Consider the following 19,459-nt stretch of genomic DNA (forward strand, 5'->3'; position numbering starts at 1 on the left):
CCGCAAATGGCCTGCTAAAGGTTATAGCATTTTTGAGGTGGTGAAATTTCCCTAAATTGGATTGTGGCGATGGTTCCTGTATAATTCTGTGATTTTTCTCAAAAACTATTAAGTTATACAGTACAAATGAGTCAATTTATAGTATGTGTACTATATCTCAATAAAGCTGTTACTTAAAAAATTTCCAGTGAAATAGCACAAGGACAAAACTTTACATCAGCTCATAAAGCATGTAGGCATAATCACATTCTGGAAGAGATATAAAAAGCTTGTATCAGGCAAGTGAAGTCCTCTGGGAGTGTCCACACCCTAGAGGCACAGTGAATTAGCACTGCCACTGGGAACTGGTCCCTCGGCTCTTGCTTATCTCCAAACAAGCTGAATAAATCTCAACAGAAGCTCGACCCTCCCCTGGAATCTGAAGCTTCCACCACCTTCTGAGTTAGCCTGAGAGGGACTCTTGCTGCTGGATGGGCTCTGTAAGTAAAACTTTGATCAGTGCAAGCCCCTGCCTGCCGCTGGAAGAGCCACACCGTCTTAGCTCTGGGGGAGAATTGCATTGTGGTGTGCAGAATTAGATAAGTTAATGTAATAGAGAACTGAAGAGGATGGGAAATTTTTGAATTATGGATTTCCAGGAAGTCTACAGAGAATGAGCACTTCGTTCTGCCTGCTGGAGGGTTGGGGCAGGGGTGGGGGCAAATCACCTGTCTTTAGTCAAATACTTTAATTGGTGTGCTGATATATTTGTCATGATAAGTTAATTTCATTTCTAATCCAATGATTCACATAAAAGATAAAAGCTTGCAGCTTATCATAGTGATACATGCCTGCAAATACCAGCACTTCGGAGATGAAGGTAGGAAGATTGGAAGCTCAGGGTGACCCTTGGCCACATACTAACCTCAAAGTCAACCTGTGATACATGAGACTCCTGACTCAAAAATGTAAATCAATATACATTTATTTAAAAATAAAAGTAAAAAAGAGAAATTGCTTGTTGTAAACATTTTTTGCATGCCAGAGCTCTATTAGGCAGTTTACATCTAGCCCTATAGATGAGTAAACTATACTGAAAGAAGTTTACATAACTTATAGGTTTCAGTGAAATAAGACATATTTAAGAGTATCAACATTAAAGAAAACTGGGTTTAGAATACTGGCTGCGGTTGTCACTAGCTAGCTGTGATGCTGAGTATGTTTCATAACCTCTCACATTTGGTTGTGATGTTTTTTTCACTAAAAATGTAACTTTAAAGTAAATTTATTAATGCCTGCTATATGTTGTTATAGTGGAAAAAATAAGACTAACACAGTGATACTTGCTGATCTGACAAATGTGTTTTAACAGTATGAATAATTGGTATTACTAACAAGGCTTCCAAAGGATTGTCTGAATACAGATCCAACCCTTGTCTGCTACAAACTATAGACCCTCAGCAATAGCCTGGACCACACTGATGATACCATGTTGGTATAAATCATCAGCTAAAGGCAGACACATGATACAGCTCTCAGTCTTACTGTGAAAAAAACACATTGTCTAAATAAGAGAGTTCACAAAAGAAAGAAGGAAGTTGTCTATGACAAAGAAAGTGAGTCTGACGGTCTGAGAGTAATGGCACACTGAAGAGTGGTCTGAAAAGGGCAGAAATGATGAAGATACTTATAATCTCAGGAGGCCAAGGCAACAGGGTTGTGATTACAGGCCAGCTTGGGCTGTAGTAAAAGCTTGTCTAGATGAAAGGAAAAAAAAGATGCAGAATTATTTCTGGAAAATATCGTGTACTGTTCTCTGATATAAGCATGTAAAAATTTTAATGTAACAAAAAGACGTGATAAACCTCAAGTACCAACTGGCATCTTGGACATTTGAGGACTAGAATAAAGAGTAAAACAAATGAATATTTGACTGGAAAGGCAGATATAAAATGGGGGTGAGAAAGGGGAAATGAGCAATTTTAATTAGAGGATTATTAGAGGATTATTATTAGTTCTGTTGGCAGATAAGAGGGAGAAATGGGGAGGGGAGAAGGAAGTGGGTTATGTCAGGCTCATCTGGAGATTGTAGTGTGTAAGGACTGAGAAAATGCCTCTCAAAAACAGACATTTTATTTGCTTTTTATCACCACTGGACAGAAGGAGCTTTTTATTTGTTCTCCAAACTGTAGCTTGAGTTCCTTTGAATTGTGGATTTTAGCACCTCAGCCTGATCCACGTTTTACTGCTGCCTCCATGTTTAACCCTTCCACCTTTCTGATAACTTTTGAAATACTGAATTAGGAGATGCTGTCATTAAAAGGTAGCTGCACAAGTCATGTGGATGTGTGTTATTTAAAGCTATGGTCATAATGAGGTCATCTCTAGGAGAGGCTATAGACTGCAGGAAGGGATAAGTAAAGTCAAACTTTCTACAATGCCACAATTTAGAAGGCAGAGAACAGTATTCTCTGATAAATAGTGGAAAGGGCTAATCTATCAGAGGAACCACTACTGAAGCAATTGAAAAAGAAAGGATCAAGGAAGAGGTAAGTGGAAGAAACACATCTGGAATTTATACAAAGTATTTAGAAATACATTAGTCACTGAGTTGAAAAAATTTCTGAGAGTTCTCAGTGGGGAAATATCCTGCTTGTTACTAAGGGTGAAGGAAAAATAAACAAAAGCAGATTGTTCTTCAAACTCTTCTTTGCTCACTATAAACTACGCAAAAGGAAACCAAAGAAGAGATGGGATTTATGACTTGTCCCTCTGTTATCTAAGCACTGTGGTTAATAGTAGCAGTGATGGGTCTCAGTTGAGATGAATATGTTGAAAGTCTCTCCACTAAAGTGGGGAAAGCGTTCATTCTTGAGTTGAGGTAGACCTTGTGAATAGGACTCAATGACGCCCAGCAAAATGCTATAGAAAGAAAGGAATTCTGTTAGAGCTAAATTAGAAGAGATGGACAATGGTGTGTTTACTTATTCATAAAATATTAGGAAATGCCTGGGTTTTGATGCTTTGCAACACGAAACCTAACACATTATCCTTTCCAAGAAATTCAAGATTCTTACGTTTTCAATCACTCATTTCTCCCTCAGCTAACAGAGACTCACACTAAGAGCCCATTTTACTTGGTTTTTCTTACACTTATCTGTTCCTCCTATCACCTCTCACGTTATCTATGTCCAGAGCACACTTATCCTGTATTTACTCCTGTAAACTCACATCTAAGTACCAAAAGTTTAGTTACAGTTCATCTCCTTTGTTGCTATTTCCTAGAATTAATTCCTCTCAGCACTTAACCCAGACCCATTCACATACACAGAACACAGATACTTGGCTCTGCACTTTCTATATCCTGTCCCTTAGATATCCCCTACCTTAGTGCACTCTACAATTAGTAGCTCATTTCTTCATCTATGACCCTGTGGTTCTTACTGTGCCTATGCAGTATATAATGTGCCATTCATATTCAAAACTGGTCAGTTTTTGTTGCTGATAAGAGTCACTGGACTCATTACAGAAGATGTTTTGAGACTTACAAGTGTGGGGTATGTGATCTATGGCAATTTCTTTGGCTACCTCAGGCACAAAATCATCTCAGACTTGCTTCATGCCTCAGTCGCTAACAAGATTCTGTAAGCACCCAATATACATCTACTATTGACCGACCTAAAGGTTTTTGATAGATAGTTAATGGTTTATAAAGAGTTCCTGGCTGTGAAAAGGGATGGCAAGTCCCCTCTCAGTCTAGCATAGATGAAGAGAAGTTATAAAAAATCCAGTCCAAGAGTGACAAATGACCCAGAGGAGATGGAGACAAAGCAGGCAACTTGAGTTCTCTGCTGTCAGATCAAATATAGATCAGGTCAAATGGTACTGTACAGTTTGCTTTATCATCTTTCGTTAACAAAGGGAAGAAAGAAATTATGAAGAAAGAAAACTGACCGTGAATAAATTAAATTATTGCTAAATAAGTTACTAAGAAACCAGGATGAAAGAGAAATTATTCACTTAGTAGTTTCATATTTTAAAGTCATGTTTTGTAAAACTTCCCAGGACTTAATGACAGAAATATCAACTTAAGCATTATAGGTGAAATAAAAGACACGGTGGCCAGAATTACCAGACATACATGGTGACACTGCATTCCATAGCCAGTTGTTGTTCACTGGTGTGCAACTATGCTTTGGAGTTACTTCAAAACCTCACTGATATTTGACCCTCTCTTGGTTATGAACTCTTCAAGGGAAGATTTTGTGTTATCCTTTAGTTTCTAATATGAAAGTATGCAAATGATTGTTATTTGAAAAATATCCCTGAGACTGAGAGGCAAGGTCGGGGAGGAGGGTGATATATTGCAAGATAAATGGTCTTTCATATGGCATTTGAAAAGCGTTAGCATTCTTCTCAATGTAGACAATGCATAGAAAATGTTCACTGCTTTTCTATAAGCCTTTCTCCTGTTCTACAGATCTACTGAGTGGCCACATTATGATAATGCTCTTCTTCCTTTCTTGACGTTTTTTTTTTTTTTAACGTTTTTTAAAATTCTTGTTTTTTTCTTAAATAATTCTATTTTAAATGACAAATTATAATTTTATAGGTTTAAAAAATACAATGTGATGTTTCTGGAATGATCAAATCAAATTAATTAGTGTGTCTGACACCTCAATTTGTTAGCATTTTGAGGTAGTTACAGCAGTTAGAATATCCCCTTGTACCTGTTTAGAAGTATTGAATACATCAATATCAATTCTGACATTAATTTCATTATTTCCCTGTGGGCACTCATGACTGAAAACATTAGGGTCCTAAGCTATACTAAATACAAATAACTTTTATCTTTTCCCTATAATACTCCAATAATTTCAGTTGTTTTCCCAATTTATGTTTAGTAAGGTTCTCTAGGATGCCGCTTACAGTGGAACTTTATGTGAGTGTATGTATGTTTGTGTGTGTGCATGTGTACATATGTATGTGCATATGCGTGTGTGCTCTGGAATCATTTAGGTATCCCTCTGTGCCCCTTCACATTCTGTTCTTGCTGTCTGTCACTTGGTACCTTTCTTTTCCACCATAAGACCTGCCAAAGACTGACCACTTCTCATGGAGCCCTCTCCAAACACAGCCTTAGTCTGTTTATCCCCAAACCTCCATTTCAAATTCATGCACCTGTCTGCCTAGTCTAAATTTTCTACTCAGAGGAAAGAGTGATCATTTTCAATGAAGACTTATCTTCCTCTACCAAACAAAACAGAGACATTTCATTATTTGTCCCAGGCAGTATGTTTCCATAAAAACATGCAGAAAGTCTATTGTGAAGAACTAGTCATTCAAAAATTTAAAACATAAAATAGTTGAATATGGTAGCATGTTTTATCAAGTGGATACTAGTATTTCACTAGTGTTCCTGTGTCATCTACAGCTGGAGGAGTGAAAGGCCAGATCACACAGACATAGGCAGCTAGCAGCAAAAAGACTCAGAGACAAAGAATTGTGGGCTGAGACAGTTCTTTCAAGAAAGAAAAAATATTGATGAAGTAGTTGAAATCATACAATTATTTTGCCAATTTAAAGGTGTCATTTCTATTTTTGTATAGATATTCATCCTTGGTCAAATATATGTTAGATAAGATTATTTATAAATAGAATACACAAAAGAAATGCAGGGTTTTGTTTGTTTGTTTTAGCCCTCTTCTGTAATTTTAATCTAGCGTGTCAACCTTCCAGAACACCTCAGCTTCTTCCATCATTTTCCTGCTCACTGGTGTGCCCGGGCTGGAAGCCTTCCACACCTGGATCTCCATTCCCTTTTGCTTTCTCTATGCAACTGCCCTGTCAGGGAACAGCCTGATTCTCTTCACCATTATCAGTCAGCCCAGCCTCCACGAGCCAATGTATTACTTTCTCTCCATGCTGTCCACCACTGACCTTGGGCTCTCCATATCCACTCTGGTCACCATGCTGAGGATATTCTGGTTCAATGCCAGGGAGATCAGCTTCAATGCCTGCCTGTCACAGATGTTCTTCATTAAACTCTTCACTGTCATGGAATCCTCAGTGCTGTTGGCTATGGCTTATGATCGTTATGTGGCCATCTCCAACCCTCTTAGGTATGCCACTATTTTAACTGATTCCAGAATAGCTCACATTGGGGTGGCGATTGTCATCAGAGGGACTGTAATGTTGACACCAATGGTTGCACTTCTTAAGAGACTAACCTTCTGCAGCAGTCATGTGCTCCACCACTCCTACTGTTTCCACCCCGATGTCATGAAGCTCTCATGCACAGACACCAGGATCAACAATGTGATTGGACTGACTGCCATGATCTCTACCGTTGGTGTGGACTCGGTCCTCATTCTTCTTTCCTATGTCATGATCATCAAAACTGTCCTGAGCATTGCTTCCCCAGAGGAGAGGAAGAAAGCTTTCAGCACATGTATCTCCCATATTGGGGCTGTAGCTATATTCTATATTCCATTGATCAGTTTGTCCTTTGTTCACAGATTTGGGAAACGAGCTCCACCCTATGTCCATACCATGATTGCTAACACCTACCTGCTGATCCCTCCTGTCATGAACCCCATCATCTACAGTGTGAAGACCAAGCAGATACGTAAAGCTGTGATAAAAGTTTTCCAAACTAAAGAAATATAGAATCATGAAAGCCTAGAGCTAGATAGATGGTCTGCTTCAGGCCATGTTGTCAATTAATGCTCGACTACATCTCAAATGTCAGTTACTTTAGCCCCTTTATTTCACAGATGAGGAGACACTGATATGTCAATGGGAAGCCTTATGTCTAGAGTTCTCCTTCCTCCACACTGCTTGTTCTAAGCTGCTGCTTTTCTAACTTTGTCAAGCCCTTTTATTCTTATCTCATCACAGCAGTTACATTTTCATATTAATTTCATATTATATCATTCTTTTTTAGAAAATAGGTAGCATTTTTTAACTATCTAACATCTACTATTCAAAGAAACTTCTCTGGTAAGGATTGACAGATCCTATATACGGAGAGATGTGCATTTAGAAGGTAGTTTGATACTATGTCCATTTGGCAAAATAATAGTAATAGTTTAATCCTGGGGCCTATGATCTTCACAACCATGAGTTCTTGGCCAGATTTACAACATCAGATATAAATAAATACTGTGGAGTCAGTTTTAAAGTGCATCTTAAAATAAGTATTTACCCCCAAAACGTTTTAGCATGATTTCACCCATGAATGCATTTTGCCAGTTCTATCATTATTGCAGCTTGAGGTACTCACAGTTAGGTAAGGGGATCAGTACATTCTGCTCCCTAGCAGCCTGGATGGCATCGTCTGGCACTATGAAAACCACCCAGCAGGGGGAAGCTTCCAGGTCATCACCAGCTTTATTTCTCCAAGTTTTATTACCAAAGTATGTGGTATCTTCTTTTTTTTTTTTTTTTTTAGTATGTAGTATCTTCATAAATAGGGTCTTGCCATCAAGTTTTGGTGGTCATCTAAGAGCAGTGACAGTAGCTTGCATTATTTTGAGGCCACTGGGACACCATTTACCAACACCTATGAAAGAGGTATCCTATTCCTAGCACTGAGACTTTTACCACCTATGGCTTCAGGAAGGAGCATCATCCTTTCCCTTAATTATTTCTTGTCTTGATTTCCATGTGTTGAAATATACCAGAGCTTTGTCCTCAGGACTCTTCTTCCTTTCGAGCTTCTTTTCATGGTCATTTCATATTGTATTATCACATTAAATGCCATTGACACTGAACAAACACAAATTAACATTTATAATCAACAATCATCCAATATGTATCAATGTTTGCATCCAGATGTCTCACAATCATCTTAGATAATCTTAATAGCCCCATAATAAAAATACATGCTCATCTACAGGCTTCCATAACCAAAAACTCTGCTTCCCAAATTGCTAGGATGAAATACTTGTAGTTCACTCTTACGCCTTGCTTTTACTCTTGCTCCTCATCTAACTGCTCATCAACAAATCCAGAATCCAACCACCTGCATTGCTACCATCATGATGCTAGCCATCACTCTGCACGCAAAGTCATCTGTGAGGCTTTCTGGAGAGTCTTCCTTCATGTACAGAGTAATTATTCTAGTACCTGTGGTAGGTCATATCACTCCCTGTTAACACACTTTCATTGGCTCCTGTGCGCCCAAAAGGGAAATGTCAGTGATTTTAGTAACATGCAAGGTCTACTATATACTCTGAGTTCTCTTTCTCAGTGTCCTTTGAATCTCCCTAGTAAATTTACATTAGCCTCCTGATATCTTCTTATATCATCAGGCACACTACACAGTGGTTCATTTCACACTCAACATTTTTCTTCCTGTGATGTTTTTCTCCCAGAGATCTACTACTTAGCTTACATCCTGTCTTCATGTAGGTGCTTATTCAAGTGTGCCTTACTGCACGACCCCTAACATTATAAGAATAATAATCATACAAATAATATTCCTCCCTCAGTTTCTGATAGTATATCTACCCCCATCCTTACCTGCTTTGTATTTCATTCCTAGCACTTTCAAAACCTAACCTATTAAATACTGGGGGGTGGGTGTGTTTTATTTGGTTTTGGTTTGGTTTCCCATCACAAGATAAGGGTTTTTGAGGATAAAGAATTTGTGTCTCTGGGTGTTCTGCCTCCATTTACCTCTTTTTTAAATTTTTTTAAACTTTTATTTAATGAATGAGTGCTCTGCTGCATATATATTTGCCTGCCTTAAGAGGGCATCATATCACCCTATAGATGGTTGTGAGCCACCATGTGGTTGCTGGGAATTGAACTCATGACCTCTGGAAGAGCAGCCAGTGCTCTTAACCACTGAGCCATCTCAGCAGCCCCTCCATTTACCTCTTATTTCCATCCCTTTCTGACTCTGAACCTCACAGATCAAGCTCTTCATACAGTAATAACCCATAATGAAGCAAAATAAAAGTCCAAAATAGCTGCAGAAAAATCCAAGAAGGAAAGATGAGGAGATCAAAGAATGTGGGCTTACATGTAAGATTTTTGCCTGCTGCACTATATAAGGTGTGGTACTTGGTAAGCAACGAGACAGAGTAGGAGTGACTTGAGCTAAGAACAAAAGATGACAGTATTCAGTATTAAAAGTGGAGAAGAGTAGCCGGGCAGTGGTGGCGCATGCCTGTAATCCCAGCACTTGGGAGGCAGAGGCAGATGGATTTCTGAGTTCAAGGCCAGCCTGGTCTACAGAGTGAGTTTCAGGACAGCCAGGGCTACACAGAGAAACCCTGTCTCGAAAAAAACAAAAATCCAAAAAAGAAAAAAAAGTGGAGAAGAGCACACCTCTTAGTTAACCAATAACAAATGGCCAGCCCTGAAAACATTCATAGCAAGTAACAGGGTATAGACTGAGCTGGTTGGATTCATGCAATTAGGAATATACATTATATACACATATACATCATATACCTATACCTATACATCACACACTTATAAATGTACATATGCATATGTATGTACATATTTCTTTAATCCTGTACCTATAGTTATTCATCATATGCATATACATCTAGATATTGCAACAATTAATGAAAAATAGGTCATAAATTTGAAAGAAAGCAAAAAAGATTATATGTAGATATAGATATGGATATGGATATGGATATGGATATGGATGTGGATGTGGATGTGGATATAGATGTAGATGTAGATGTAGATATAGATATATGATATAGATATAGATGATATAGATGAGGGTTTGGAGAAATAAAGAAGAAAGAAATGATGTAACTACGTCAAAACATTAAAGAATTATTTTTCTTTTTATTATTTTATTAATTATGGTCAGGTGGAACTCTGCCTCCCCCATTATTTGGTCATTTCATTTATATCACCCTCATATCTGTATATGTTTCAGGAAGTTTCTACTATATTAGATGTCCATACTATCCTTCAAAGCTACCTTAATTTTAGCTATCTCTCCTATATTCTCTCCCATAGCTCTTCTCCCCCTCCACATTTGATCCTCCCATTCTACCCTCCCCTTACAGTCATTTCTATTCATTCCCTCTCCTAATGAGAATCATTTTAATGGAGATAAGAAGGAATCTCAATCTCAAAAGTCAGACCTGATTTTCATGACACTTCTAGAGATATTCTTCCCTACTTACATCTACACACTAACTTGTGAAGAACCCTACTGTCCCAGTCCCTGGAAACTTGTGAACTCCCACAATTATAAATCAACTTGACACTGAGAATTGGTAATTTGCAGAGCAAATGTCATGCTCTGACCAAGTTGATTCCCTAGTTTCCTAGAAACCAGAGTAATAACAGTCCCATGGGCATTATGTTTAGAAGGAAAATTAGACAGGATGGGTTAAAGAGTTAACTATAGAAAACAAGGAAAAAGTATACCACTTAAGTTCAAATTCATAAGCATGTCTAATCTTATCTTCCTATAATGCATCCTTCCAACAACTTTTAGAAATATAAGTTCAAACACATACACAGTTCTGATGTCCTTGAAATAACCTCTTTAGTCTCCTCCTAAGTCCAACTGAATGAAACATATCTTTAAATCACATCAATCTGCCTTCCCATTTTCTCTGTTCTCTTTGTATTGATCCAGCAACACCACTCTACTTAGAAATTTCTATTTCCTTCTGCTATGATTTATCTCTGATTAAAATCCTCTTCTAGGGGTGGGGCATGGAGAGATGGCTCAACAGGTAAGAATACTTGATGCTCTCCAAAGGACTGGGGTTACACATGACAGCTTAAAACCATCTGTAACTCTAGTTCCAGGGGGACCTAATGCCCCGTTCTGGAGTCTGAAGACACAAGGCACACAGACATACAGAAACAGACCCATACTCATTTATTTTAATTATTTTCTACAAACTTCTTTCTTGAACCCACCCCTGATTAGATTAATGTTTCTATTCAAGTCCTCATTAAAAATCACTGATATTTGCTATTATTATTATTATGTCAAGAATGTGCAGATGCTACTTTAACATCTTAGGGCAGTGACCTGATTATATTCATCTCTGTATTCTCTAAGAGTAACGATGTCTACATAAAACCAGTATTAGGAGAACATGCTTGTATGCAATAAGTGAATGAACACATTCTTAAATACAGATGTATCATATCTTGATACATAATTAACAAGAAAGTAATTATGTTTCTGTTTTTAGAATGGCAATAACAAAATAAGACATACTTGGGGAAAACTTAGAAAGAACAAGAGATAAGGCAATATATATATAAAGAACTCAAGAAGTTAGACTCCAGAAAACCAAACAACCCTATTAAAAAATGGGGTACAGAGTTAAACAAAGAATTCTCACCTAAAGAACTACGGATGGTGGAGAAGCATCTTTAAAAAATGCTCAACTTCATTAGTCATTAGGGAAATGCAAATCAAAACAACCCTGAGATTTCACCTTACACCAGTCAGAATGGCTAAGATTAAAAATTCAGGAGACAGCAGGTGTTGGCAAGGATGTGGAGAAAGAGGAACACTCCTCCACTGCTGATGGGGTTGCAAATTGGTACAACCACTCTGGAAATCAGTCTGGCGGTTCCTCAGAAAACTGGGCACCTCACTTTCAGAAGATCCTGCTATACCACTCCTGGGCATATACCCAGAGGATTCCCCAGCATGTAATAAGGATACATGCTCTACTATGTTCATAGCAGCCCTATTTATAATTGCCAGATGCTGGAAAGAACCCAGGTATCCCTCAACAGAAGAGTGGATGCAAAAAATGTGGTATATCTACACAATGGAGTACTATTCAGCCATTAGAAACAATGAATTCATGAAATTCTTAGGCAAATGGATGGAGCTAGAGAATATCATACTAAGTGAGGTAACCCAGAATCAAAAGGTGAATCATGGTATGCACTCACTAATAAGTAGATATTAACCTAGAAAACTGGAATACCCAAAACATAATCCACACATCAAATGAGGTACAAGAAGAAAGGAGGAGTGGCCCCTTGTTCTGGAAAGACTCAGTGAAGCAGTATTCGGCAAAACCAGAACGGGGAAGTGGGAAGGGGTGGGTGGGAGAACAGGGGGAGAGAAGGGGGTTTACGGGACTTTCGGGAGTAGGGGGCTAGAAAAGGGGAAATCATTTGAAATGTAAATAAAAAATATATCGAATAAAAAAAGAGAGAGAGATAAGGCAAGATAAATACCAACCAAAGATAAAGACATACGTGACTAGGTATAAAGGAGGGAACATGTCACTGGAGAGGAAATATTAAAGCACTTAGAAATACTGCTTCTTGGAGAATATGGTGCTTTAGATAGGTTTTAAAGGTTTGAAGTGTGAAATCTCTGAAAAGAAACGGTGAACAAAAGACCAGAATAGACAATAATAGATCAATAAAAACAAGCCCATGTACTAGAGGCTAGTCTGTAGAATTATATCTAGTCTGAGGGAAGAATGTAAAGTGATGATTAACGCTATAAGTTCCTATATGGGCAAGTCACAAAATCTTCCTTATCCAAACCTCTCCCCTTCTCTCTTCCCTCCACTCAGGTACACTGCCTGCCTTGTTCCTAAGCACTGGACATACTTGTTCCTTGAGAAACTTATTTGCCATCTCTGATCCTTCTTACAATCTTTCCCAAATATTTCCAGAGATATGTCTTCCCTTCTCTCTCCAAGTATCTCTCCACCAGGCAGCCTCACATCCCTCCTCCTAATATTAATATGTTCCTTATCCTCTTTGTTGTTTTCTCCTTATGACTATCTAGCATTCTATTTGCCTAATATGTTAATTTAATTTTGTTTCCGTCTATCTCATCAAAAAGTATTCTTCATAACCCTTGGAATTTCCTTTGTTTTGCTTGTAAAATTACAGGCTCTTAGTAAACACCTGTTGAAAGTGAGTAAATAAACAATGCATGAGATTCTCCATCTAATATTATCACTGCATGATATAGACCAAAAACGCTGTCTTTACTCATGTCACAGGCGTAATAAAAGGTGACTTCACCATATCAGGGGCTGTATTCGAACTGAAAGAGAAGTAGGAGAGAGTTATGAAGAAGTGAATGAACCTATTTTGAGTTATGGGGCTACATTTTAGTGTACCTACTTGTTTCTTAAGCCTGATGTGAACTCCAAGAGTTCAATGATCATTACTATTCATACACTTTGCCTGCTGTGTCTAGCAGATCAAGTAATGAGGAAACACTAACCTTGTGGCTGACTGTGGAAATTAGATCAGCTCAGAGGAGTGGGAACACGTGTTTGTTATCAAGAGACTCATGTGTGTCATTGTGGGAATGGTGGCAGGGACCTTGGTCCTTTGAGATTGCTTCCTTAGACATGAAAAGCGGGAAGCCAGTGAGAAAAGCACGCAAGGGGACATGAGCATCTCTCTCCTCTGTCTGGCAGATCCCTGGAGCAGCCGCTGGTATCCCAGCAGCTTGTTCCCTGAGCCTCTGCATTCCGAGTAGCATTATAAAGAGACCTGTTCCAGAAAGCGAAAGCCAGATCCAGCTGCCCTCCTTGAGCAGAACCGCACCATCCCCAGGTGAGTGATCTCTTACCAAGAGTCTGGCAGCACAAGCATCCTGCCACATTGAGGGTCTGTGAAGACCCCACATGCTCCCGCATGCTTCATTCTAAGACGAGCCCAAGAGCCTTAGCTGATGATGTCTAGAAAGGTGGATGGTATGTAACAGAATTATGTTCAACTATAAAGGATGAAATAATACAATCTACAGAAAAGTGGCTAGAACTGGAGATCATTATGTTAAGCAAAGTAAACGAGACTCAGAATGACAAGTGCTCTCATGTGCAGAGTCTAGATGTGATGTGTGTATGTGTGTGTATGTGTGTGTGTGTGTGGTGTTAGAAGTAGAAAGGGGACTATCAGAGGAAAGGAAAAAGATTTTAAAATAAGAAAGAAAAAAGGGAGGGGGAAGACAGGAGAATGGATGGAGAGAAGAGGACATATGGAACATAAGGGGGGACTGGGAAAGGGGAAGGCTTCTAGAATGTAAACAAAGAATATAGAAAATAAATACAAAATAATAAAAAAGAAAGAAAAGGGTTACTCAGTTTATATGACATGAAGCAGAAGGAGAAAATACTTGAGGGTGCTAAGGGGACCAGCAACAGCTTGATGAGGAGCTGAAAAAGAACAATGTATAATTACACATTTCTATGAAAATATCGTACTTTTACTTTGCTAACTTTTTTTTAAAAAAAACTAATGTTTAGACAGCCTGAAAAAGAACAATGTACAATTACACATTTCTATGAAAATATCATACTTTTACTTTGCTAACTTTTTTTAAAAAAAAATAATCTTTAGACAGCCTAAAGAAGCTTCAATAGCAAGTACAGTAAATCTGTATATCATCTTTGAGGAAAGCTGTAATCTTAACACAGTTTTGTGTTCTACTCCACAAGCACTGTGTATCATTCCATTTGTAAAATATTGTCTTTAATTTCCTTAAGTACTGGTTTGAAGATCACAATATATACATTTTCTTCTGATTTTGCCTAAATGCATTATCTTTGATGCTATTGTGAATAAAAAGGTTTTTGGAAACTCAGTTTCTGATATTTCATTATTATCATTAGGGAAATACTGAGTTGGTAGACTGCTATCATAGGCTATAACCTTGCTATTTTGCTGCTTATATAATTGTTTTGTATACTTTTTCAGCTTATGTGGCCTTTTTAAATGGTAGTTCTACCTCCTTTAAAATAACACAAAACAGAACAGAAACTAGTTCTGTGCTCTAAGTGCCAGCAAGACTGGACAGGTGCTCTACGGAGCAGTGGATTAGGAAAGTGTCTGAGTCTGCAGATGAGACAGACCCTTAAATATGTCAGTGACACAAAAGCCCTTGAGAGCATGAAGTGTGACTTTCTGCCTCTTGTTACCCCTCCAGTTTGCCTTCTTCTCATGTTGTCCCCATTTTTCTAGGGCCCAGTGACCACGGAACATGGTCTTCCTCCAGAAAAAGTTGCTTAGCTTTTTCCCATTCCACGTAGTCTTCCATTGGGACATTTGCATTCTTTCCCATGAGTTGTTTATGACAGACACCAAGATTCAAGATAAAAGCTATCTCGCATCTCACTGAAGAGTGCAGTTTTCTCAGACAGCAGCACGTAGCAAGGTTAGGAACTCACTGTGAGAAGAAGCTGTCCTTTTACCTGCACAGGCTGTAAGGGTGGCAAAAATCAAGATCAGTGATATGGATTTTATAACCACTGAATCCTTAATCTGTTTGTCTTTGCTCATCCAAGATAGGGACAATTGAGTTTTAAAAATCTCTCATTTTATTGTGCTCTAGACTCTCTCCATTAAGGTAAAAGGCATGGACAAGCTTTATTAAAGACCTTGGTTAGAAGAGGGGTATAATCCTGGGAGAGAGAAGCAAATTAATCTGGATACCCTGGATACTGTCAACAAAGACACCTGCACCGTTTAGTTCTTCACATCAAAGCTCCTAATGCTCACAGCCAGGGCAGGCACTCCTGATGTTAACCAGCTCTGAAAACAGGACATTAGGGAGCTGGACAGGGAACAGGTTTGATGTGAGAGCTCAGGTGTTTGGGTCGGATATGGGGTTAAAACAAAACAATATTATGCTACACAAAATAAAAAGAAGAAATAAGACCTCGATATGAATGATTTACTGGCACAGGTTCCTAGGAAAACTCTTAGAATATCATTGTAAAAAAATCAGTAATAACTTTTCCCAAATCAGAGTTTACACACACACACACACACACAAACACACACACACACACACACACACACACACTGCAAATTCTATTTGGGACAAAAGAAAACCTTGGAGGTGACTTCCAAGCCTAAAGATGGCTACTGACCAGGAACCAAAAGCTGTCATAAGAAACACGTCTGATAGCTAGGACCTGCTGGAGATGGTGAATCTTGTCACCACCTCAGTCTGCAAAACCATAACTAGACGGAGCTAGTTGATTTTGCTTTCTGAGTTGCTATTGTGTTTCTCCCTCCCCCTTTGCAAACTTAGAACCAAGGACCTAGAATCCTGAATATCTGAAAAAACATTTTCTATTTTCTCTATCTTGGAAGTTCCTTCTTCCCTCTTCTGTCTGCCTACGTCTTCTCACGCTTCAAGACTGAAATGTAAAAGACCATCTTTTCCAGGATGGCTGCTCTGTCTTTGCCATTCCCTGCAGTCAAGCCTTTACCACAGTCATTCCCTCATCAAGTCATTCCCTTTGCAAGCCTTTATCACAGCGCTCTTTGTTCCTTACCCATCTCATACCCTAGGCCAGCTATGTAAGGTCAAAAGGATCCGTTCTCATAGCTGCATCTCACAGAGAGCATTGTGTTTAACTAGTAATGCAAGTAAATATTTCTGAAATTTGAATTAATAAGTGTAAAAAGAGAGGGGGAGGGGGAAGTGTGGAGGAAGAAAAATAGAAATAAAATGGTGTCAGTGCATTTTTATTTGGGTGCAACAGAGAAGAAGGAAGTGGAAGAGAAGGGAAAGGAAGACATCTCTACCTGAAAAAGAGACTTGGTACAGTGATTTCATGCAAAGGGGAGAAGCTAGTATCCAAACAATGAAGACAACCTGAGGAAAGCTGGAGGAAGCCACATTTTGGAGATAAACATTTTTCTCCCAAAGCTTTATTTTGAAAATTTTAAATGTATCTTAGTGGCAGTAAAGAATTTTGAGCATTCACATTTCTTTAGGTGGGAACAGGGAGCCTTGTCGCTTGTGCAGGAGCTGGGGTATGGTCGGAGGAGTGAGAAGGAAAGGAGTGCGGATAACACTAAGTTCCAGGGGACTCTCATTCTGCTCCGTGTCCTTGCAGGCTGTCAGTGTGGCCGCTCCCTCCTGCAGTCTGCCCGCCCCACTTGGTGTCAGAGATGAGCTCCTGCAACTTCACTCATGCCACCTTCGTGCTTATCGGGATTCCAGGACTGGAGGAAGCTCACTTTTGGTTTGGCTTCCCCCTGCTTTCCATGTACGCTGTAGCATTGTTTGGAAACTGCATTGTGGTCTTCATCGTGAGGATGGAGCGGAGCCTGCATGCGCCCATGTACCTTTTTCTCTGCATGCTGGCAGCCATTGATCTGGCTTTGTCCACATCCACAATGCCCAAGATTCTCGCCCTCTTTTGGTTTGACTCCCGGGAGATTACCTTTGATGCCTGTCTTGCCCAGATGTTTTTCATTCATGCTCTCTCAGCAATTGAATCTACCATCCTGCTGGCCATGGCCTTTGATCGTTATGTGGCTATCTGCCACCCCCTGCGTCACGCTGCTGTGCTCAACAATACAGTAACAGTCCAAATCGGCATGGTGGCTCTGGTCCGGGGATCCCTATTCTTTTTTCCGCTCCCACTGCTGATCAAGAGACTGGCCTTCTGTCATTCCAATGTGCTCTCCCACTCCTACTGTGTCCACCAGGATGTGATGAAGTTGGCCTATACGGACACATTGCCCAATGTCGTCTACGGTCTAACTGCCATTCTGCTAGTTATGGGTGTAGATGTCATGTTCATCTCTTTGTCCTATTTCCTGATTATACGAACGGTTCTGCAACTGCCTTCCAAGTCCGAGCGAGCTAAGGCATTTGGGACCTGTGTGTCACACATTGGTGTGGTCCTGGCTTTCTATGTACCACTCATTGGCCTGTCAGTGGTGCACCGTTTTGGAAACAGCCTTGATCCCATTGTGCATGTTCTCATGGGGGATGTCTACCTGCTGCTGCCTCCTGTGATCAATCCCATCATCTATGGTGCTAAAACCAAACAGATCAGAACACGGGTGCTGGCTATGTTCAAGATCAGCTGTGACAAGGACATTGAAGCTGGAGGAAACACATGACCCTTACCATTCTATAACCCTTGTCCTACATGGCTTAATAATTTCATCATACCTGCTTATTTCCAGTCACCCAAAAGCACATTAGTGCTTTTCCCTGAATGGGATACTGAACTAAAGTATGGTTTATCTTCATCATAGATATAATGTGAAATAATCTATATCAATGAATATTATATGTTTTAAAGATTCTACAGTAAAATGAGAGCCACCGATAATACTAAATGAATCAACTAGAATTTTCGATTTATATTGATTATCGGGTTTGTGATTTGGATGAAGTACATTCGCATTACTAACAATCTTTTTATTCCTACTTCCTTTGTTATAAAGTTGTTGTTTAGCTGCGATGTTTGACTTCTGAAATGTGGAACGTGACGCTGGCAGTTTGGTAGCCAAGGGCTTGCTCGCTCATTATCCAGGACCATATCCGAGCTCTAAATAGCGAGGCTTATGAATGTATCATGTATGTGTAACATGTTCCAGATCCTGGGATAAGTGCTTTTCAGCCTTTCTGTGATCTTATGCTTTTCCCAGGAAGGATACCACTTTTGCCGACCACAACATGTGATAGAGGCTTTAATGAGCAAAGAAACTTTCTCGTATGTGCTGTGCCAAGATTTTAAATTAAATTTGGTAATTGAATACATTTGCTTTACTACCATGTTATATTGCTTCCTGTTTAACATCTGCCATCTATTTCCTCTGTCTGTTACAAATCCTGTTTTCTCTCTGCTGTGTGCTAACATGGATGTCTTTGTGTTTGTGGTAAGTGATTAACCCTGTCCTGGCGGAGGGCAACAAACTGTTTTGTTTCATGATAGAGTAGCTGCTTCCTCTCAGATGAACAGAGGAGGTTTAAAATTTCAGTCTCTTACATATCCTTGACTATGTCTTCTTTATGTTGTGTCCTGTAGCTGTCAAATTTCTTGAATGTGTAACATATTGTCTTGACTTAGATATCAAACAACATAATAATTTATCTTAAAATGTTCAGTATTATTTTTACTGTTTTTATGTTCATAAAGTAACATTGGGAGATAGGAGCAACCCTCAAGTCCTCTTTACCAACAGTGCAAAGGGCCTGCTGGGTATGGATTGCACAGCTATAAAGATGTTGAATGAACTTATGTCAGGTAGAATATTCCCTTCGTATTGAGTGGACAATAAAATGTTTCTTAGATTAGATTATTAGTGATACCTACAAAATAATGTTAATATATTCAATGTACATATAGTGCTTAAAATGGTGAGATTTATGTAGTATGTATCTTCCACAATAAAAAAAAATCATTTAAAATGCTGTAAAATATTTTATTGTTGATTAATGTGGTAAGAAGTTGGTTGGATATGTTATGTTAAAGAAAAATATATTATTAAGACTTATAAAAAATAGTTCCAAAAGGATGATATTGGGTCTGAATCGCCATGTTACAGCCCTTTAGAGGTCTCATGAAGGGTGGTGGCTGCACAGTCTCAGGAAAAACAACAAGATGCGTCAGTCATAGTACATGCTCAGGTAAGTTATGGATTTTCTTGGCATTTTTTATCCCTATGGCTTTATAACAGGCTTCATTTCTAAGACCAAAAGCAGAAACAAAAAACTCCAAGC

General features: G+C 39.0%; 2 protein-coding genes across 2 annotated transcripts; both read left to right on the forward strand.

The window, feature by feature from the left end:
* Positions 1-470: 470 nt before the first annotated feature.
* Positions 471-9,592, forward strand: LOC127681153 (olfactory receptor 51F2-like; the record flags this gene model as incomplete). Its single annotated transcript, XM_052177139.1, has 3 exons — positions 471-479; positions 5,719-6,624; positions 9,575-9,592. Coding segments are annotated over exons 1-3 (933 nt in total), but the record flags the coding sequence as incomplete, so codon positions are not given.
* Positions 9,593-16,887: 7,295 nt separating this feature from the next.
* Positions 16,888-17,850, forward strand: LOC127681160 (olfactory receptor 51E2). Its single transcript, XM_052177150.1, has one exon. It carries the CDS (start codon positions 16,888-16,890, stop codon positions 17,848-17,850), a length of 963 nt encoding a protein of 320 aa, XP_052033110.1.
* The last annotated feature ends 1,609 nt before the right edge of the window (positions 17,851-19,459 follow it).

This window comes from Apodemus sylvaticus, chromosome 1 (assembly GCF_947179515.1).
Source record: "Apodemus sylvaticus chromosome 1, mApoSyl1.1, whole genome shotgun sequence".
Lineage (NCBI taxonomy): Eukaryota > Metazoa > Chordata > Mammalia > Rodentia > Muridae > Apodemus > Apodemus sylvaticus.

Excerpts from the sequence above, each read along its gene's own strand:
- LOC127681160 (XM_052177150.1), top strand. The coding sequence starts at position 16,888 with ATGAGCTCCTGCAACTTCACTCATGCCACCTTCGTGCTTATCGGGATT.